This window comes from Neocloeon triangulifer, unplaced genomic scaffold (genome assembly GCF_031216515.1).
Source record: "Neocloeon triangulifer isolate White Clay Creek 2 clone unplaced genomic scaffold, ASM3121651v1 ptg000008l, whole genome shotgun sequence".
NCBI classification, from domain to species: Eukaryota; Metazoa; Arthropoda; class Insecta; order Ephemeroptera; family Baetidae; genus Neocloeon; species Neocloeon triangulifer.
The window spans coordinates 5,728,002-5,751,218 of record NW_026775550.1 but is presented as its reverse complement, the minus strand read 5'-3'; the positions used below and the strand labels follow the sequence as shown (position 1 = coordinate 5,751,218).

The 23,217-nt window shown below is 32.8% G+C and overlaps 1 protein-coding gene across 1 annotated transcript; it reads right to left on the bottom strand.

The window, feature by feature from the left end:
• Positions 1–10,785: 10,785 nt before the first annotated feature.
• On the bottom strand, positions 10,786–22,829 carry LOC132194800 (uncharacterized). Its single transcript, XM_059616303.1, has 6 exons — positions 22,635–22,829; positions 22,054–22,186; positions 21,883–21,984; positions 16,387–16,605; positions 16,040–16,245; positions 10,786–10,990 (listed from the first exon to the last, which is right to left on the bottom strand). The coding sequence occupies exons 1-4, from the start codon at positions 22,674–22,676 to the stop codon at positions 16,439–16,441; spliced, it is 444 nt and encodes a 147-aa protein (XP_059472286.1). The 5' UTR covers positions 22,677–22,829; the 3' UTR covers positions 10,786–10,990; positions 16,040–16,245; positions 16,387–16,438.
• Positions 22,830–23,217: the final 388 nt, after the last annotated feature.

Genomic DNA, 23,217 nt, shown 5'->3' with positions numbered 1-23,217 from the left:
ATAAGGGCTTTATTTTATAAATTAAATTAATATTCATAAATTAAATTTAATTTTTTTTAAATAAAAAAGAAAATTTAAAAAAAAATAATAATGTCACCAGCTGGTGCATTAACCAGCTGGTGATGTTTCTTTCTATTTTTTTAAATTTTTAAAAAAGCAATTCAATTTAAAAATAAAATAGAATTTAAATTAATTAAAATTCTCTTTATAAAAAAAAAAAATGGATTAATTTTATAAATAAAATTAATATTAATGACTTCAATTAAATTTTTAAAAAATATAATTTAATTTATAGTTAAATTATTTTTATTATATTAAATTGTAAATTTAAAAAAAAATTAGAAAAAAGGGATAAATTTTATAAATGTTTTAGAAATAAAATTAATATTCATTAATTTAATTCTAATTTTTTTAAATTTTTTTAAAAAAATTTCCATCAGCTGGTGAATTCAATTGGTGAATTCACCAGCTAAATTCACCAGCTGGTGGTGTGTTTTTTTTATTATACTAAAATTTTTAGAAAAAGAAATATAATTTATAAATAAAATTAGTGTAAATATATTAAAATTAATTTTTTAAAAATTAAAAAAGGGATTAATTTTATAATTATTTTATAAATAAAATTGATTTTAATAAATTAAATTGAAATTTTTTTCATTTGTAAATTAAAAAAAAACAATTGTCACTAGCTGGTGAATCCACCAGCTAAATCCACCAGCTGGTGATTCAATTTCAATTCAATTCAATTTTATTGTTGTTCTGTTAGACAAGAATATAAACAGTAGTCTTTAGAACATGTCAGGTCTAAAATTAAATGCTAATTTTAGTCAAAAAAGGCCTCAAATTTAATTGCAAGAAACTATTTCCAACTTCTATTGAATTTAGATTTGAAACTTGTGGAGTTGAATTGAAGGTTGCAAATCGAATTATTACGCTTTTGACGGTGTACCGACCGAGTAATCCTGAAAACAGAGATATTGAGTTCTTCATTGAAAATTTGGAAAATCTTATTGAGAAGTTTATAAGTCCAGAGAAAGAAATGTTACTAGTTGGTGATTTGAATGTTGATCTTAACTCAGACAATGCTGATAAAATGAAATTACTGAACTTAATGGATGGCTATGAAATGTCACTGGTAAATGGAATCGAAGCTACCCGGGTTACAAGCACATCAGCAACTTTGATTGATCATGTATTTAGTTCCTTAAAGTGCTCGCATACTTCTTTTGTCAGTGATGTATTTTTTAGCGACCATAGAATGGTCTGTTAATTTTCAAATTCCAATTGAACTCGATAGAGATTATTACAAAATTATCAGGAGATTCTCTGATAGTAACTGGACTGAATTTTTCCACCTTTTAAGTACAGAAAGTTGGACCGAAGTTTATGAAAGTAATAATATTGATGATATGTGCTGTAAATTCATGGATAAGCTTACTATGTACTTTGAAATGAGTTTCCCAAAGGAGTAAATATTAATTAGAGTAAATAGGAAAAATAATGCCGATTCTGAGTTTCTTCGTAAGCAAAAGGAAGAATTAAGGCTCTTGGGTGCCCAAATATCTATACTGGAGGTGGTGCGCATGCGCCAGACGGACAAGTAACCTCGTCTGTTGTTCCGACTTTTGAGCGTCCTGGCGAGGCCTGGGCAGTGAGTGGACTTCTCTTGTGTGTTCGGTCGGGTTGCTGAGCGTCCCAAGCCCGTTTGTGGCCTAAAGGCGTGATTTTTACCCCCGTACTTGCCGAGAAATTGGACTTGCCGAAATGCCGGCTTACCGCTCTTATGTTAAGCCGCCACTCGCGGTGAGTCGTCCTTCCGGCGACCTTGCGCGCATCTGTTGGACGCTGACCGAAGTCCTGCGAGAACTTCAGGCCTTTTCATTTCGAGAAGAGTCCCCGGAAGTCAGTCTGATAGCAAAAATGGACCGAGAGTATCAACTTTTCCTTGCCAGAGAAAAGGAGGCGTGGCTCCAGTACAAAACACCACTACGGCCACCGACAACAAAGGTAATAATGTTACCTGGGGCGAACCTTTTCGTCGAATCACCACCCTCGATGTCCATCGGCCACTGCGTTGCCGAGGATTTTGAAATGTCGGCCGGACTGGCAGTTGATTTCCGCGAGTTATTCGGGAATGTGGATTACCTTCTGTCTTTAAACCTTAAAGTCGGACAGGTTGCCGTCCTTCCAGTACAGCAGAACGACGGCACGTTCAGGTACGCTCTTTACATTATCACCAAAGAGAAGTCGAGAGGGACCCGCCCAACTCGTGAAAACTTCGAGGCTGCCATCGTCTCTCTTCGGGAAGTCTGCAAGGCACTCGGAATCAAGAAACTGGGACTGCCGAAAATTGGAGCTGGGCTTGACAAATTGCCCTGGGACTTCTGCCTGGACGTCCTTGAACGGGTTTTTGAAGTGTCGACTACGGAAATTTACATCTTTGAAGGGACAACCGACTTTAAGAAAAGACAGTTCCGAAGAACAACTTGCTCTCCGGCACTTGACAGCGTCGAGGAATTCCCCCTTCTTCCTGAAATCTCCCCAACTGTGAGCAGGCCTTCGGCAGGAGTTGCAGGACAAAATTTGACTGAGAATAAATTGAATGAAAATTTAAATTGCTTCTCTTTTTCAGCTGCGCCGCCGAGCCACTCACAAAGCAAAAAGAAGTCGCCTGCTCGCCGATGGGAGACGGACGTGGAGAAATTTGATGCTCGACAGGTGATGGTGGCGAGGCCCGCAGCTGACCCCGGGCCTGGTGGTGCCCCATTAAAAGCTGCCAAAACTACAGCAGGATCAGGTGGACCAGCTGGGCGCACACCGGAGACCTGTATTAAAGCTGGGGTGCCCTCCCGTGCGTCTGGCCCCACCTCATCATCAGCTAAAAAAGGTGACAAACACAAGTTAGAATATCAGACAACCTACCCTGAGAAGGCCCAACTTTCTGATCCGAAGGCCAAGAGGTCCACCGGCATAATACCGAAGGTGAGAGGGTCACAGACGAACCCAGCAAGGAGCCGACTGAGCCAGGGAAAAACGCAGGAGCGCACCAAGAGGCCTGACAGCGCCCTTAAGTCTGTCAATGCTACAGCCGCCTCACCAAAGGGTGGAGCAGCCGGACGAGGCGCGGACGCCTGCGAGTTGGCTGGGGCAAAAAATCCGTCCTCGTCCAGCTCCACCCCGGCGCCACCAAAAACAGGTGAGGCTGTTACTTTGAAACCTCCTAAGGCCTTGGCCAAAGGAGAACTTGCTGCTGGCCCTGAGGAGAAAATCGTTTCCAGCCGCCTGACCTCCCTGGAAGTCCTGACGAAACCTGAGGTGAAGGACGTCCCCAGGGGCCAAAGCCTGGCTGATTTCTTTGCCAACTTGGAACGAGGGAATGAGAATCTTCAGGAAGGCTCTGTCGGTGGGGGTAGCCTGCCCCCGCTGCCCCCGCCTGGTTCACTCCAAAAACCCCCCCGGCAACCTTCCACTCTTGTGGTAAGTGAAGCCGAGGTGAAAATGGTACCTGAAGTCTCTAACCTCCTTCTGTCTGAGTCCATTGAACCGTCGCCCTCTGAAGCTCCTGACGCCACAATGCTGCCAACCGCGGCTGACCAAGTGGCAGGAGTAGGTAGAGGGGCCGACGCGCTGGCCGAGCAGTTACCGGTCGGGCGGGCCGACGAGCTCTCGGCTGGGCTACGTGGGACCGAATCCGAGACCAACAGGTGGCCACTGCCGAGAAAGGAGGCTTCTAGCCACCTGAGTACGCAGCCCACCCCATCGCCCAAGATCGTAGCACCATCGCCTTCCGTCTCATCATCGATTAATTATAGACGAAAATCAAAAAACACAAACCCCAAGTCCCTTCAAAAAGTCACTTAAACTATCTGAAAATCTTGAACATTAATGTGCGTGGCCTAAAGACGCCCAATAAATATACTGAGTTTGCCAATTTTGTTGAGAGACTGAAAGAAAGCCCGGATATCATAATAATTACAGAGCACTGGCTTGACTCCTGTGAAGTTCAAACCTTCTATTTAGAAGGGTTTGAATTAATTGCATACTTTGGACGTAAGACTAAAAACTATGGGAGAGGCGGGGTACTAATTCTTAAAAATAAATTACTTAAATGCACGTCCAAAACTATAAAAATTTGCTCTAAAGAGTTATTCTTTGAATTCTGCGCTAGTAAACTAGTTGTGGGGGGTGAAAATATTAATATAATTGCTGTGTATCGCCCCAGTAATCCAAAATCAAACTGCAAAATTCCGGAATTTCTTGAACACCTAGATACTGTCCTTATGCAAAATAGATTTAGCGGCTATACAATATTAGCTGGTGACTTAAACATTGACTTATTGAGTAACGAAGATAATAGTATAAAATTAGGTGATATTGTTAAATTTCATAATCTCAACTTACTTAATGAAAATGCAATTACAAGGGTAAATGACACAGGAGGAACATTGATAGATCATGTTTTTGCTAATTTTAAACTGGAAAGCTCATTTGAAATTATTCCCATGTTATTCTCTGATCATTGCGCTGTTTATGTATCTGTTGCGTTGCCAGTCGAAAAACTGAAAGATACTTTTAAGTACGTCAGAACCTATTCTGAAGAAAATTTCCAAAAATTTAACTCTTTCCTAGAGCAAGAATATTGGACTCAAGTATATCATGCTAGTTCAATTGATAGTAAAAGTGAAATTTTTATGGGAACACTCACAAAGTACTTTGAACAATCGTTTCCAATGAAACGTGTAACAATTAGAGCTAACCAAATAGATAAAATTAAGTTGACCGAGGAGACAAGAAAATTACAAAAAGATATGATAGAACTCAGTAAAGAAATTAAACTGAACTTAGACCAAAATAAAATATTAGACATGAAGTCAAGATTAAAAATTATTAAGAAGAAAGTTGTTGATAATGTTCAAAAAGAAACTAAATTAAGAAATGACAGTAGAATATCAAAGGCTAAAAATAAATCTAGTGCAGCATGGAAACTTATTAATTCACAAACTGGTAAAAGAATGAATGTAGATTTAATTGATAACTTGAATATTGATGGTGCCAGTGAGTCAATTAAACTTAATATTGCTAACCATCTGAATAACAAGTTTGTTGAATTGGAGCCAGATATAAGCAATATAAATTTAGATGACTGTTCCAAACTGATAGATGATATCAATATAACGGCTCAAAGCCTGCAGTTTATGGAAGAATTTGAGATCTATAGTATAATTAATCAACTTCCGCCAAAATGCTCATCTGGGTGGGACGGGATTTCAACTAGTGTCTTAAAAAAAATTTCAATTTACATCACCGTCCCGCTTACATATCTTATAAATGAATCATTTCTGCAAGGGAGATTTCCTGACAATATGAAATTAGCTAAAATTATTCCTCTGTTTAAGAAAGGTGAAAAGGATGACCCCTCTAACTATAGACCTATAGCTATTACTTCAGCAATTTCAAAAGTGTATGAAAAAGCCTTTTTACATAGACTAGATACTCACTTTAACGTAAATAATATCTTAATCCCTGAGCAACATGGTTTTAGAAAAGGGAAAAGTACAGTGACCGCCCTATATAGTTATGTGACATCTTTGTATGAATCTGTTGAAGCCAGGGAGAAGGTTAATGTTATATTGTACGACTTCTCAAATGCGTTTGGAACACTTTATCCTCCCCTTCTTGTGCATAAACTTAAATTATACGGCCTACATAAAAATCTGTTATCATGGCTTGAATGTTTCTTGACTAATAGAAAACAATATGTGCAGCTTAAAAATCTATCTTGCGACCGATATGAAGAACTTATAAATTCAGATGTAATTGAGAGTAACATGGGAGTGCCTCAAGGTACAGTCCTCGGTCCAATTGGATTTACTACATACTTGAATGATATTGCCCTTGTAGTTTTCCTGGCTCTCTTAATTCTATTTGCTGACGACTCTTCAGCAATCGTAAAAGGTGTATCTTCTTCTGATGTGAACTCGAAAACAGTGGCCGTTAATGAAAGCTTTGTCGGTTTCGCAAGGGACAACTTTCTTAGAATCAATTCGAAAAAGACTAAAATTTTGCAAATACATACAAGCCAAACTAGAAACCTTATCGAACCTGAAGTGAATATTCACGACCAAAAAGTAGAAATCGCAAAGACTGGTAGATTATTAGGAATCCAAGTAACTGATACCTTAAGCTGGAAAGACCAATGTGATAAGGTTGTTAATCAACTACGAAGTGTTACACATGTATTTACAAGATTGAAATATAAAGTGTCCGATGATATCCTAAAATTAATATATTATTCCCATATACAAAGTCATATAATGTACGGAATTGTGATCTGGGGGGGCTCTTGTCATTTGATTAATGTTTTTCGAGCACAAAAAAGAGCCTTAAGAGCTATGGCGGGCGTCCCATATTGGAGATCAAACGAAGCCCTGGATACATGTAAACCATTATTTATAAAATATAATATTATGACTGTGCCTTCTCTCTATATACTTGAATGTATTAAATTTCTAGTGCGGAATCGTCACCTCTTTCAAAAATATAGTGATAGTGTTGACACGAGGCGGGTGACACGAAAAAATCAAACCAATGTGTGTATAAACGATTTAGTAGTAAGGGATATTGCCCTCAAAAAGTCTGTAGAAAACCCTGATTATATGATTCCAAGAATTTTTAATGCGCTGCCAAAAAATCTAAAAACCCTCGAAAATGACGAGGAACTTGTGAAGGAGGTGAAAACTTTTGTACTTCAACACCAATTCTATGACTTAAACGAGTTTTATCGTTTGAATAATGCCATGTATCTTGACTTATTTTAAAAAGTATTATTGCTACCGCAAATTAATGCTTAACAAAATAAAGAATATTTGAAATTGAAATTGAAATTGAAACTGAAAAGGAATGATCCTAACTGTGACAGATTAAGAAGTCTTAAATTCAAATATAAAAGTAAACAAAAGTACGTTGGCTTTCTCATAAATGATGCAGTCCGAACTCACAATGACCAGAAAATGTTAAAAGCCTCTAATAAGACTGGTATGGCCTGGAAAATTATTAACGAAACTTGCAACTTGAACCAAGATAAACACGAAAATGATATTAAGCAAATTGAAATTGATGGTGAAATGGAAAAGGATTTACAGAAAATTTGCAACTTTTTAAATAAAAAATTTGTTGAACCTCAGGTAAATCTTAGTAGTGATGAAATTGAACTCTGTACTGAGAGTATTGTTTCAAATGGAATAAAATTTACTGCTCAGCCTGACGTTACCCCATTTGAAATAGAAAAAATTTTGAAGTTATTCCCGTCAAAGAAATCATCTAGCTGGGATGGATTATCTATGGATACGTTGAAAAAGATTTCTGGTTATATAGTGTTCCCTGTGGCATTTATGGTGAACGAGTCGTTTCGCACTGGTAAATTCCCGGAAGTGCTAAAATTAACTGTAATCAAGCCATTGTACAAAAAGAAGGGTGAGAAATCCGATGCTAGTAGTTATCGCCCAATAGCCTTAACATCTTCTGTAGCAAAAGTATTTGAGAAATGTTTCCTAAATAGAATTTAAAGCTATTTCGCTGAAAACAATCTCCTTGCGGACGAGCAGCACGGTTTTCGAAAAGGCAGGAGCACAGTGACTGCACTTTTTAAGTTAGTGTCCGAAATCTACGATTCGTTGGAAAATAGAGAAAAAAACAATGTGATTCTGTATGACTTTTCTAATGCCTTTGGGTGTGTCGTTCCCGAAATACTGCTTGCAAAACTGAAAAAATTTGGAATTGATGATGTATCCCTCCTTTGGTTAAAGTCCTTTCTTACTGATAGAAAACAACTTGTTCAACTTTTCGGTGTGGGTGAAAATGGCGAGCAAAAATTATTTGAGTCAACAATGGAAAATGTTTCGATTGGCGTACCACAAGGAACAGTATTGGGTATTCCTCCTACGGTAATGATATGCCCTTAAAAATCATTGTCGCCGCTCTTATCTTGTTCGCAGATGATTCATCTTTTATTGTAAAGGCTAGAAACTACAAAGCCTTGAGCGAAAAAACTGCTGTGGCTAATGACAAAATGATTGATTTTGCCAGTAATAACCGCTTAAGATTGAACGAAAAGAAAACTCAGGTGCTGCAAATGCATACTGCTCAAACTAGTTAATTGGAACCGCCTGTAATCAGAATTAACGACGCTGAAATTGAAGTGGTAAATCAAGCAAAAATACTTGGTGTAATGCTCTCTGATACAATGAACTGGAGCACCCAATGCGATCAGGTTGTAGCGAAACTGAGAAGTACCACGTACCTTTTTGTTAAATTAAGGCAGCGCATTCAAACTAAATTGCTAAGAGATGTATATTTCGCCCATGTTCAAAGTCACTTACTATACTCAATTGTAATTTGGGGTGGGTCGCCTATGTTGGAAAAGGTTTTCATTGCTCAAAAGAGAGTTATCCGTGCGATGGCAGGTAAAAGATACTGGAAGGCATTGACACCTGTCGAGTCTTGCCGACCACTTTTTGAAGAATTTCAGATCCTGCCAGCTTTCTCTGTGTACGCCTTTGAATGTGTTAAATTTTACAAAAAGTATCCTGAATTGTTCCTCAAAAATTCTGAAAGCAAGGTGCACCAGAATCGCAGTACTCGAAATAAACCTATAGCGGAGCAAGACTTATTTGTCAAACCAAACAGACTGTTGCTGACTGCGCAGTCCCCTCACATCATGATCCCTAGAATTTTCAATCATCTTCCCGATAGAATCAAAAGCATTGATAGTTATCAAGTGTTTAAGAAGGAATTGGAATTAATATTCTACGACAAAATGTTCTATGACGTGCATGAATATTTTTTGTGTAAAATTGTGTGAACTGTATTTTAAATTTAGTAAGCTGTATTATAGTTATATTGAGATATAGCTGTATTACAGTGACCAGTGACCTATTCCAAAGATTATTTCTGTACATATGTTGATCTATACGGAATAAATATTATCTGAATCTGAATCTGTGTTCACTTAGCACTTGTTTCAGTTTCAGGGTGAATGTCTTTTGATCTTCAATTTGTTTTAACAATGTTTTTTTTAAATTTATAAAAATTGAAATTTAATTTAAAAATAAAAATAATTAATATTAATTAAATTTTAGTTCTAAAAAATTTAAAAAATGGGATTGATTTTGTAAATATTTTACACATAAAATTAATATTAATAATTTATATTTAATTAATATAAATTAAAATAAATTTATTTAAATTAGAGCATTAAAAAAAATTAATTGTCACCAGCTGGTGAAATCAAGAGCTAAATTCACCAGCGGTTGATGTTTTTTTTTCTTTGTTAAAATTTTTATAAATTGAAATTTAATATATAATTTATAAATAAAATTAATTACATTTAATTAAATTTTAATTCTTAAAATTAAAAAAGGTGTAATTTTATAATTATTTTATAAATAAAATTAATATTAATATACTAAATTTAAATTTGTTTAAATTTGTAAATTTAAAAAAAAAAATAAATGTCACCAGCTGGAGAATTCACCAGCACAATTCACCATTTGAATTAAAAAGCTCAATTTACCAGCTCAATTCACCAGCTGGTGAATTAAGCTGATGAGGTTTTTAATATTTTTTATAATTATTAAAAATTGAAATTTAATTTATAAATAAATTAATTTAAATTAATTAACTTTTAATTCGAAATTTAAAAAAAAAAATAATTGTCACCAGCTGGTGAATTCACAGGCTCAATTCACAAGCTGATGAGGTTTTTTTTTTAATTATCAAAAAACAATAAAAGGGATTAATATTATAAATATTATATAAATAAACTTAATACTAATTAATTAAATTAAATTTTTTTTAATTAAAAACCTTTAAAAAAATTATAGTCACCAGCTGGTGAATTCACCAGCTCAATTAACCATTAGAATTAAAACGCTCAATTTACCAGCTGAATTTAGCTGGTGAATTAAGCTGGTTAATTAAGGTGGTGAATTCACCAGCTAAATACACCAGCAGGGGATGTTTTTTTCATTTTTTAAAATTTTAAAAAATGAAATATATTTTATCAATAAATTTTTTTTTAAATATTTAAATTTTAATTTTTAAAAAAGGGATTAATTTTATAAAAATTTTATAAATAAAATTAATATTAATGACTTCAATTAAATTTATAAAATTCAAGCTGGTGAATTCAATTGGTGAATTCACCAGCTGAATCCACCAGCTGGTGATGTTTTTTTTTTAAATTTATAAAAATTTAAATTTTATTTAAAAATAAAATTCATTAATTTTAATTCAATTTAAGTTTTAAAAAATTTAAGAAATGGGATTAATTTTATAAATAAAATTAATATTAATAGATTAAATTAAACTTCTTCCCAAAAAATTAATAAAAAAATCCAACTGAATTAATCTGACATACCTGCCGATTACGAGTGACTCGCTGCGAGCTGCCAGACTTTCTGGGCTGATTTTGCAGAGTATTTATGCACCAGTGGCCTCCAGTCATTCAAGGGCACGGAGCAGGACGCCCTGATAAAGGTTGCCGCCACTTGAAGACTCTGCTGGAGTCTCCGATGCTAAAATCGTCGTGCACCGACCGGCCGCAAATGGGCGGACTGGCCTCTCCTGACAAAAAAAAAAATGGCCATTGAGATGAAAATAAAACTTGATCAACTTCGAAGCATTGAAGAGACATCAATTAAGAGACATTTAAGAATGTTTAAATCGTCCCAAAAAATTAAAAAAAAATTCCAACTGAATTATTTTTACAAACCAACAAATGGCGAGCGACTCGTTCCGAGCTTCCAGGCTTTCTAGTCGGGACTTCATGGAGTGAATGGGCACCAGGTGCCTCCTCTCATTGAAGGGCAGCATGCAGGACGCCCTGCAGAAGGATGGTGCCACTGAAGACTGTGCTTGACTGTGCTGGTGCTTGACGAGGCTACAACAGTCTTCAGCGGAGATGCATGCACAGGAGGCGGCCTGGCATCGCCTGGAAAATTAAAGGCCATTGAGCTTAAAAAATTTCATGAGCAACTTAAGAGAGTCATAGGGTATCAGTTAAAACTCATTCTGAGTGAATAAATCATCCCCAAAAATTATTACAAAAATCCGACTGAATTAATTTCACAAACGAGCTAGCGTCCGAACCTCCACCTGCCCTTGTTGTTCTTTTTCCGCCGACGTCGTGCGTACTTGAATGTGGGGCCCACGGCCCTCGGCATGGGCCCATTTCGAGCCCAAACCGCGACACCCCGACCAACGAACTTTTCGCTTGGTCGCTCGAGTGAAAAGTGGGGCGTGGGGCGTCGGCGTCTCTCTCTGCGGCCTGCGATGCTTTTTTGTTTGACCCGCGAAGAAGCATCGTGAAGTTAGCCAGAGATCCTAGCCAGTCATCGGAAGTTAGCTAGTTGGCTGGAAATTGGCCACTCGCGTCATTTGGGCGGATGTATCGAATATCGATTCCCGATTTTTTAAAGTGGAGAGCGTAGGGGAGGTGACTTTTTATCGCAACGTTTTACAGTTGACCTTCTAATATTCTTCTCATACACCAAGTCGCAGCAATAAATCGCAGTGTTCTAAAAGAGCACGGAGGAAGGAATATGAGAAGCTAATTTGAAAAACAGTTCCAATGGCCTTAAAAAAATTTTATTTAAAAGTAAATACAACGAAAATTAATCACGTCGAGGGACGCATGGATAAAACGGGTAAAACTAAAAATATTATAAATTCCGTACGCTTATCATGTACATTATTTGCAAATTTTTTACTGCGAATTTTGAACAAAAAAAATATTTAAATTTAATCTACATTCTAAATATGTAAAATAGGCAACTTCACTTTCACGCAATTTCAAATATTAAAAATTAAAACAATAAATTTTAGAAAAATTTTGCGCTAAAACCATGCATTGGAGTAAAATGAAATTATAATCGAAAATAACCTTCATCATCCTGTCTATAAAATCTGCCAGCGTAACTGTTTTTTTCAAAAGAAAAAGTTAATGTTATCTTGTATGATTTCTCAAATGCTTTTGGCACTCTTCATCCACCTCTCCTTGTATATAAATTAAAACAGTACGGTCTAAATGAGAACTTGCTCTCGTGGTTGGACTGCTTATTATCAAATAGGAAACAATTTGTACAACTTAAGAACCTTGGCTGTGATGGATACGAGGCGTTTATTAACTCGCAGGGGTGTGCCGCAAGGCACAGTTCTCGGCCCAATTGGGTTTTCCATGTATTTAAATGATATTCCCCTTGCTGTATTCTTGGCCCTCCTGATTTTGTTCGCCGACGATTCAATTCAATTCAATTCAATATAATTTTATTTTGGTATAAGCTAACGTACACAATGTATACAGCTTTTACAAAACATGTCAATAAAGGATATATTCTAGTCTGATTCTAAAGTAATCATAGTTTTTAAAGCAAAAAATTCACTCATGTCATAAAACTGGTTTTCCATCACGTAATATTTCACATTTTTCAATAGTTCTTCATCAGATTTACATCTTTTTATATTAATAGGCAGCGCATTAAAAACTCTAGGTACCATAACAGCAGGACTTTCTACAGTTATTTGGAGTCTACACCTATTTTCAACGAGATCATTCTCACTCACATTAGACTGATTGCCACGCGTAACTTTCCTGCTGTCCACTACTCCGGGGTCACTATACCTTTTAAACATTTTGCGATTTCTAACAAGGAACTTAATACACTCGAGGATATAAAGGGAGTAGACAGTTAATATTCCGTATCTTTTAAACAGTGGTTTACAAGATTCCAGAGCCTTATACCACTTTCCATAATATAATCCAGCAAGGGCACGCAAAACTCTCTTCTGGGCTACGAATACATCTGACATATTACTAGAGCCACCCCAGACAATAATTGCATACAAGATATGACTCTGTACATGGGCAAAGTAAATCATTTTCAAAACATTATCCGATACTTTATGTTTCAGTTTGGTAAATTGATATGTTACGGACCTTAGTTTATTCACAACATGTTTACAGTGCTCAGCCCAATTCATAGTATCAGTTATTTGCACGCCAAGAAGTTTACTATGAGCTACTATTTCAACCTCTTTTTCGTTAATTTTAATCACTGGTGCCACGAGATTTCTAGTTTGATGGGTATGAATTTGAAGTAATTTAGATTTGTCACAATTAATTTTTAGGTGATTTTGTTTAGCAAAGTCTATAAAGTCACTATTAGTCATTTCAGTCTTGTTATTTAAATCACCAAAATTTTCACCTCGTATTATTGCAGTTGTATCGTCAGCAAATATAACAAGTAACGCCGCCACAATACTGAGGGGCATATCATTAATATACGTTGTAAAGCTTGTAGGACCAATTATCGTACCCTGTGGCACACCCATATCACTCGAGATAATATCAGACTTAATTTCAGTTACAAAGTGATCACAACCGATATTTTGCAATTGTACATATTGTTTACGATTCGTCAAGAAGCTGAACAACCATGCGAGCGATTTACAGTCCAAACCATATTTCTTTAATTTCTCAATTAATAAAGGAGGATATAGAGTGCCAAAGGCATTACTAAAATCATATAATATTACATTTACTTTTTCCTTGGCTTCTAGAGCGTCATACAAGTTCGTTACATAATTATAAAGAGCAGTGACTGTACTTTTATATTTGCGAAAGCCATGTTGTTCTGGTGAGATAATGTTACAACTATCTAGGTGTTGTTCAAGCCGGCTTAGGTAAGCTTTTTCAAATATTTTCGATATTGAGGGTGTTATTGCGATAGGTCGGTAATTTGATGGGTCTTCTCGTTCACCTTTGTTTTTAAATATTGGGATAATTTTTGAGAGCTTCATATTATCCGGAAATTTACCTTCGGAGAATGAATTGTTAATAATATATGTAAGTGGCAAAGTAATATACAGCGATATTTTTTTAAGTACATTTACGGAGATGCCATCCCACCCTGATGAATTTTTAGAAGGGAGGTTTTGAATTATACTGTATATTTCATAATCAGACATGGGTTCGAGATGAAATTCAGGGAATAGCGGTTCACTATCACAAATATTATCATGCGGAGCAGCTGGCTTATTTTCAACAAACATTTGATTGAGGTAGTTAGCTATATTTAATTGAACGTACTCTTTTTTATTAGCAGTATTTAGTTCCCTAATTGGTGCTAGACACTTGTTTATTCCTATAGATTCATTGATAATTTTCCATGCGGCGCTAGATTTATTATTAGATCCATTAATTTTTTTATCATTATATTGCCGTACTTCATTGTTAATACATTCTCCGACCTGTTTCTTCATCATTTTTATTTTATTTTTTAATACAGATTTCTGTTCGGGATTATTTGTAATTTTACTTTTTTGAGACAATTCTAGTAATTCTTGCCTCAGTTTTTTTGTTTCAGCAGATAGTTTTATTTTCCCGATTTGATTGGCTCTATTCACAGTTTTTTTCATTGGGAAGGATTCACCAAAATAACTTATTAATTTACTCATGAATACTTCGCTTTGCTTATCGACACTAATCTCATTATACACTGCGCTCCAATTTTCATTTTGTAAAAAGTTAGAGAATTTTTGCCAATTTAATTCATTATAGTCTCTAATAAATGAAAAAGAATCCTTTGCTTTTATAATCGGAATATCCATACTTGCGTGGACTGCATTGTGATCAGAGAATGGCGCTGGGAGTACAGCACAGGTAGTAGCACATGAAATATTAGTATAAATATGATCTATTAAGGAGCCAGAATTATTTTCCTCTCGAGTATTTTGAGTGTTATTAACCAGGCGAAGGGAAAATGAGTTTGTTATTGATTGTAAATTCACAGCATGAGAATTATCATTATTTAAGTTTATATTAAAATCACCAGCTATTATTAAATTTTCATGAAATCTCTTTTGACCAACTAGTGTTTCAAATTGCTCTAGAAATTTAGGGATTTGGCAATTAGATTTTAGATTATTTGGTCTATATAAACCTAATAAGCTTATTTTCCTATTATTGAATATTATCGAGGCACCACAGATTTCAAACTTCTTTGGGATAGATTTAATTTTTAATTTTTGAACTTTGCAATCTAATGAATTATTTTTAAGTATCAACACTCCTCCTTGTTCTTGATTCGCTCTACCAAAATACGCAATGAGTTGATAACCATCAATTAGAAAATTAGTTACTTCTAGTTCATTTAGCCAATGCTCAGTCACAAAAATGAGATCTGGTTTCTTATCCAGATTATAAATAAAATCACTAAAAAGTGCTAACTTATGTGGCGTACGTAGGCCCTGCGCATTTAAATTCAGTATTGCTAAATTATTATTTCTGCTCTTATTATTAATATTACTATCTACGACGATTACTATCTACGGGAATTCTTAGTGCAAAACAGAAATCTATTTCGGAAATATAGTGATACTGTAGATACGAGGAGAGTGACTAGACATAATCAGACTAATCTTTGCTGTAACGATTTGGTTGTGAAAGAAGTTAAGCTCAAGAAAACTGTAGAAAACCCAGAAATCATGATCCCCAGAATTTTTAATGCATTACCTAAATCTTTAAAATTCCTTGAAAATGACGAGGCTCTTGTAAAAATGGTGAAAGCTTTTGTATAGGAACATCAATTCTATGACCTGAACGAATTTTATCGTTTAAATAATAATGTATATTGACTTATTTTAAAAAGCTGTTATTACTATGTATATTATGTGGTATAAAATGCTTAACAAAATAAACAAATCTTGAATCTTAATAAAAATAATTAAGAGTCATTAAATTTTACTCGGGGCGGCATTGCACACAAACTATGCATTGGAAGTTAATGAAATTTTAATCAAAGTTACCCTTCATCATCCTGAACAAGAAAAACACCCAACCATCGATGGCCGCATCAGTTTTTTAACAAATAAATTTGAAAGTTAGAAAAAATGGAAAAAATGCAATAATAAAACTAGATTTGAATGTATAAATCTTCCCAAAATATTAATAAAAAAATCCAACTGAATTAATCTGACATACCTGCCGATGACGAGTGACTCGCTGCGAGCTGCCAGACTTTCTGGGCTGATTTTGCCGAGTATTTGAGCACCAGTGGCCTCCATTCATTCAAAGGCAGGGAGCAGGACGCCCTGATAAAGGTTGCTGCCACTTGAAGACTCTGCTGGAGTCTCCGATGCTAAAATCGTCGTGCACCGACCGGCCGCAAATGGGCGGACTGGCCTCTCCTGGCAAAAAAAATGGCCATTGAGATGAAAATAAAACTTGATCAACTTCGAAGCATTGTAAGGTATCATTAAGAGACATTTAAGAATGTTTAAATCGTCCCAAAAAATTAAAAAAATTCCAACTGAATTATTTTTACAAACCAACAAATGACGAGCGACTCGTTCCGAGCTTCCAGGCTTTCTAGTCGGGACTTCATGGAGTGTATGGGCACCAGGTGCCTCCTCTCATTGAAGGGCAGCATGCAGGACGCCCTGCAGAAGGATGGTGCCACTGAAGACTGTGCTTGACTGTGCTGGTGCTTGACGATGCTACAACAGTCTTCAGCGGAGATGCATGCACAGGAGGCGGCCTGGCATCGCCTGGAAAATTAAAGGCCATTGAGCAACTTAAGAGAGTCATAGGGTATCAATTAAAACTAATTCTGAATGAATAAATCAGCTGGTTATTTTTAATTTTTTTAAAAATTTCCAAAAAATGAAATGTTTTTTATAAATAAAATCATTTAAATTTAATTAAATTTTATTTTTATAAAATTTTAAAAAACGGGATTAATTTTATAAATATTTTATACATAAAATTAATATCAATTAGTTAATACAATTAGTTAATGAATTAATATAAATAAAAATAAATTTTTTTATATTTGAGAATTAAAAAAAAATTATTGTCACCAGCTGGTGAATTCAAGAGCTAAATTAACTAGCGGGTGATGTTTTTTTCATTTATTTTTTTTTAAATTTTTGTAAAATGAAAATTAATGTATAAATTATTAATAAAATTAGTTTAATTTAATTAAATTTTAGTTCTTATAATTAAAAAAAGGGGGAATTTTATAATTATTTTATAAATAAAATTAATTTTAATAAATTAAACTGAAATTTTTTTTCATTTGTAAATTAAAAAAAAAACAATTGGCACTAGCTGGTGAATCCACCAGCTAAATCCACCAGCTGGTGATGTTTTTTTTTAAATTTATAAAAATTGAAATTTAATTTAAAAATAAAAATCATTAATATTAATTAAATTTAAGTTTTAAAAAATGGGATTAATTTTATAAATAAAATTTATATTAATAAATTAAATTCAACTTTTTTAAAAAAGGAATATTAAAAAAAAAATATTCACCAGCTGGTGATGTTTTTTTTTTAAATTTTAAAAATCGCAATATAAATCATAAATAAAACTAATATAAATATAAAAATTTAATTTTTAAAAAATTTAGAAAAAAAATTAAATTTATAAATGTTTTATAAATAAAATTAATGTTAATAAATTTAATTTAAATTTTAAATAAATTAGAAAATTTTTAAAAAAAAAGTTGACACCAGGTGATGCGTTCACCAGCTAGTGATGTTTCTTTTTATTTATTATTATTAAAATTTTTAAAAAAGAAATTTAATTTAAAAATAAAAGTGAATTTCAATTTATTAAAATTTACTTTATATGAATTATAAAAAGGATTAATTTTATAAATAAAATAATATTAATAAATTAAATTAAACTTTTTTAAATAAGGAAATTTTAAAAAAATAACTATCACCAGCTGGTGAATTCAGCTATATTCACCAGCTGGTGATGTTTTTCTTTTTAAATTTTTAAAAATCGAAATATAAATTAAAAATAAAATTTATTTAAATAAATAAAATATTAATTTTTAAAATATTAAAATAAGGGCTTAATTTTATAAATAAAATTAATATTCATAAATTAAATTTAAATTTTTTTTTAAATAAATAAGAAAATTAAAGTAATTCAAAATCAAATAGTAAAATTACGGATTTTCTTGAACATCTGGATACAATTCTTATGCAAAATAGATTTAGTGGTAATGTGATATTAGCAGGTGATCTCAATATTGACTTGATGAGTAAAAGTGAGCATAGTATAAAATTAAGGGAGATTATGAAATTTCATAATTATAATCTGTTAAATGATAATGAAATAACTAGAATCAATCAGAGCGGAGGTACATTGCTAGACCATGTTTACGCCAATTTTAAATTAGAGAGCGCATTTACAATAATTCCCATGTATTTCTCAGACCATAGTGCCGTCTCTGTGGTGACTGACCTTCCAGTTGAAAAAATTAAGGATACTTTCAAATATGTTAGGAGCTATACAGATGAGAATTACCTAAATTTCTTCGCTATCCTTGAACAAGAAAACTGGGAACAAGTTTACCAAACTAATTGAATTGATATTAAGAGTAAATTATTTATGGAAACTCTTGTATCACACTTTGAGAAGTCGTTCCCTTTGAAGCGTGTTATACAAAGAGCAAATCAGATGGGTAAAATTAGGCTGACAGAGGATACCAAAAAACTACAAAGGGAGATGATTGCACTCAGTAAAGAAATTAATTCTAATCTAGACCAACTTAAAACTGGATATGAAACAAAAACTAAAGCGTTTAAAGAGGGAAGTTGTGAGTAATATACAAAAAGAAAGTAAAAAGGTCAATGATAATAAAATACTAGGGGCAAAAAATAAATCCAGCGCAGCATGGAAAATTATAAATTCCCAATCTGGTAAAAATAAAAATGTAGAGTTGATACAGGAACTTAATATTAATGGAACAAGAGAAATAATTAAATTAAACATTGCTAATTGCCTGAATAATGGATTTATTGAACCATAGCCTGATGTAAATAATGTGAATATTCATGATTGCTCAAAACTCATAGGTGATACATGTGTTACACAAGATTTACAATTGATGGCAGAATTTGAAATTTATAGTATTATTAATAACCTCTCATCCAAAACCTCCTCAGGGTGGGATGGAATATCAACTACCGTATTAAAGAAAATTTCTAAATACATAACAGCCCCGCTTACTCATCTTATTAATGTGTCATTTACAGAAGGAAAATTCCCCGAAAATATGAAACTAGCAAAAATTATACCATTGTTTAAAAAAGGAGATAAAGAAGACCCTTCAAATTATAGACCAATTGCGATTACATCATCAATATCAAAGGTGTATGAGAAAGCTGTATGAAAAAAAAAAAAAAAAAAAAAAAAAAAAAATAAAAAAATAAACTTCTGAAAGCTACAGCAAAAAATATAAAAATTTTTTCTAAAGAGATGTTTTTTGAATTCTGTGCAAGCAAATTAATAATGCAGTCCGAAAATATTAATATTATTGGTGTCTATCGGCCGAGTAATTCAAAGTCAAATAGTAAAATTCCAGAATTTCTTGAACACATTGATTCAGTTCTTATGCAAAACAGGTTTTGTGGTCATACAATATTAGCAGGAGACTTTAATATCGATCTGATGGTTAATGACGAAAATTGTATAAAACTTAAAGAAATCGTAAAATTACACAACCTAACCTTGCTAAATGAAAATAAAATAACTAGAGTAAATAAAAATGGGGGAACCTTACTAGATCATGTTTATGCAAATTTTAACTTGGAGAGCACATTTAACATAATTCCAGTTTTGTTCTCAGACCACAGTGCTGTGTCAGTATCAGTTAAACTGCCAGTAGAGAAAATTAAAGACACTTTCAAATATATAAGAAGTTATACTGAAGAGAATTATCTGAATCTTTTCTCCCTCCTCGAGCAGGAAAGTTGGGAGCAAGTTTTCCAGGCTAGCTCTGTGAATGAAAAAAGTGAAATCTTCATGGGCATTCTTGTTAAATATTTTGAAAAATCTTTCCCATTAAGACGTGTTGTTATCAGGGCTAACCAAATCGGTAAAATCAAATTGACAGATGAGACAAGGCAGTTACAAACCAAAATGATTAATTTAAGTCAAGAAATAAAATCAAATTTAGATCACAAGGTCAAGACTGAACTGAAGCTAAAACTGAAACACATGAAGAAGGAAGTTGTTAATAAAATACAAATAGAAACAAAGCAAGTAAATGATACCTAATGTACTGAAAGAAATATCTGACTATGGCAACTTTGTTAAAAGTGTCAAATTTGTAATGCTGAAGTGTCAATACTATGATATGAATGAATATTGGACATGTAAATTTGAATGCCTAAATTTGGAAGAGTGAGACTCAGCTGCAGGGTTTTCGGGGGTGGTTTTCCCCTGCAGTATTTGAGGTGGGATAGTCAAATGCTTGCCCACCCCCGCCAAATTATCAATGGCGTGCGAGCTCCCTCAATCGCTCCCTCAATTACTCACTTATTGAATGTTATAGTTAAAATTTTTTGGAGGTTTTATTTTGCTATTTTATTGACTTGTTGTAAAGACAAATTGGTGATGTATTACATATGTCTAATGCAATAAATTTTGATCTAATCTAATTTACCAGCTCAATTCACCAGCTGGTGAATTAAGCTGGTTCATTCATTTGGTTAATTCACTAGCTCAATTCACCAGCTGATGAGGTTTTTTTTTTATTTTTCAAAATTATTAAAAATTGAAATTTAATTTATAAATAAATTAATTTACTTTTAATTTTTAATTTGAAATTTAAAAAAAAAATAAGTGTCACCAGCTGGTGAATTCACAGGCTCAATTCACAAGCTGATGAGGTTTTTTTTTTAATTATTAAAAAATGAAATATTATTTATAAGTTAAATTTATTTAAATTAATTAAATTTTAATTGTTAAAAAACAATAAAAGGGATTAATATCATAAATATTATATACATAAACTTAAAAATAATTAATTAAATTAATTTTTTTTAATTAAAAAATTAAAAAAAAATTATAGTCACCAGCTGGTGAATTCACCAGCTCAATTAACCAGCTGAATTTAGCTGGTGAATTAAGGTGGTTCAATTTCAATTTCAATTTCAATTTTTTTTTCACCAGCTAAATACACCAGCAGGTGATGTTTTTTTATTTTTTTAAAATTTTAAAAAATGAAATATATTTTATCAATAAAATTATTTTAAAATATATAAATTTTAATTTTTAAAAAAAGGGATTAATTATATAAAAATTTTATAAGTAAAATTAATATTAATGACTTCAATTAAATTTATAAAAAAAAAAATATAATTTAATTTATAGTTAATTTATTTTCATTATATTAAATTATAAATTTAAAAAAAATTTGAAAAAAGGGATAAATTTTATAAATATTTTAGAAATAAAATTAATATTCATTAATTTAATTCTAATTTTTTTAAATTTGAAAATTTTTTAAAAAACATTTGCACCAGCTGGTGATGTTTTTTTATTTTTCTAAAATTTTTAAAAAATGAAATATAATTTATAAATAAAATTATTGTATATTAATTAGAATTAATTTTTTTAAAATAAAAAAAGGATTAATTTTAGAAATATTTTATAAATAAAATTAGTATTAATGAATGAATTTTTTTTTATTTTTGAGAATTAAAAAAAAATAATTGTCACCTGCTCTTGAATTCAGTTGGTGAATGCACCAGCTGGTTATTTTTAATTTTTTAAAATTTCCAAAAAATGAAATGTAATTTATAAATAAAATTATTTTAATTTAATTAAATTTTAGATTTATAAAATTTTGAAAAACGGGATTAATTTTATAGATATTTTATACATAAAATCAATATTATTTAATTAATACTTCATTTATATAAATAAAAATAATTTTTCTTATATTTGAGAATTTAAATGGGCTGAAAAAATGAATTAATTTTAAAATAAAAATTCTATGATGTTTTAAAAAGAGTTCTTACCTTTTATTAGTTGCAGGCACCATGGAGAAACTATGAATGCTTTAAAAATGCTGGATGTGCTCCAGGTGAGCCTCTGGCACAAACCCTGGTTTGAAGTCGAGACTGAACGGGATGAAAAAATGAATTAATTTTAAAATAAAAATTTAATATGATTTTAAATTGAGTTCTTACCTCTCATAGCCAGCAGGCACCAAGCAGAATCGTTGAGTGGCTTGAAAAGAGCTGGATGTGCTCCAGGGGGAGAGCAGTGTACATTCCGATATAATGAAAGGGGGCTACCTTCGGAGGAAATGGTACGAATGCGCTGAAAATACAAATACAAATGAATTAATATTTTTTAATTAAAACATTTAAGCCCCATCGAATTCATGACTAATTCGACCCCAAATTAACGGCCACCCTCGTTGACCCCCATTTGGCCGACAAATTACAGACCACGCCCCCTTTTTCCAATTAAATTCAAACCCCAATCAACGGCCACCTTTGCCCCCTCGAATTCCCGACTAATTCGACCCCAAATTAAGGGCCACCCTCGTTGAACCCCATTTAGCCGACAAATTACAGACTGCGCCCCCTTTTTCCGACTAAAATTCAACCCCAAATTAACGGCCACTTTTGCCCCCTCGAATTCCCGACTAATTCGACCCCAAAATAACGGCCGCCCCCGTTTACCCCGATGTAGCCCACAAAATAAAGACCACACCCCCCTTTTCCACGATTTTCCGACATTCGGGGCCATAAATTACCCTTACCTCACGCTTTTCTTCGTCGTGGGGCTTCCTTTTGGTGCGCATCGTCGGCGTGCTGCCTACTTTTCCTTGTTTTCATTTCGCAGCAGTTCGTTCCGCGTTCGTTCCATGTTTCCTGTTGATGGGGGACCTGCTCTCTGTAGGGGAGGGTGCCACGCCCCCTTCCCCTTGCTTGTTGACGGAACAATTTTCTTCGCCTTTTACCTTTAAGATGTGAAATATAATTAATAAATAAAATTATTTTAAACTGATTAAATTTTATTTTTATAAAATTTCAAAAACGGGATTGATTTTGGAAATATTTTACACATAAAATTAATATTAATTAATTTATACTTAATTAATATAAATTAAAATAAATTTATTTCAATTAGTGTATTAAAAAAAATAAATTGTCACCAGCTTGTGAAATCAAGAGCTAAATTCACCAGCGGTTGTTTTTTTTTTTTGTTAAAATTTTTATAAATTGAAATTTAATATATAATTTGTAAATAAAATTAATTTAATTTAATTTTAATTCTTAAAATTAAAAAAAGGTGTAATTTTATAATTATTTTATAAATAAAATTAATATTAATATACTTAA

Coding starts and splice junctions, on each gene's coding strand:
- LOC132194800 (XM_059616303.1), bottom strand. CDS start 22,676: ATGCGCACCAAAAGGAAGCCCCACGACGAAGAAAAGCGTGAG. Junction 22,187..22,634: donor ACGACGAAGAAAAGCGTGAG/GTAAGGGTAATT, acceptor TTGTATTTTCAG/CGCATTCGTACCATTTCCTC. Junction 16,606..21,882: donor GTGCCTGCAACTAATAAAAG/GTAAGAACTCTT, acceptor TTAATTTTCCAG/GCGATGCCAGGCCGCCTCCT.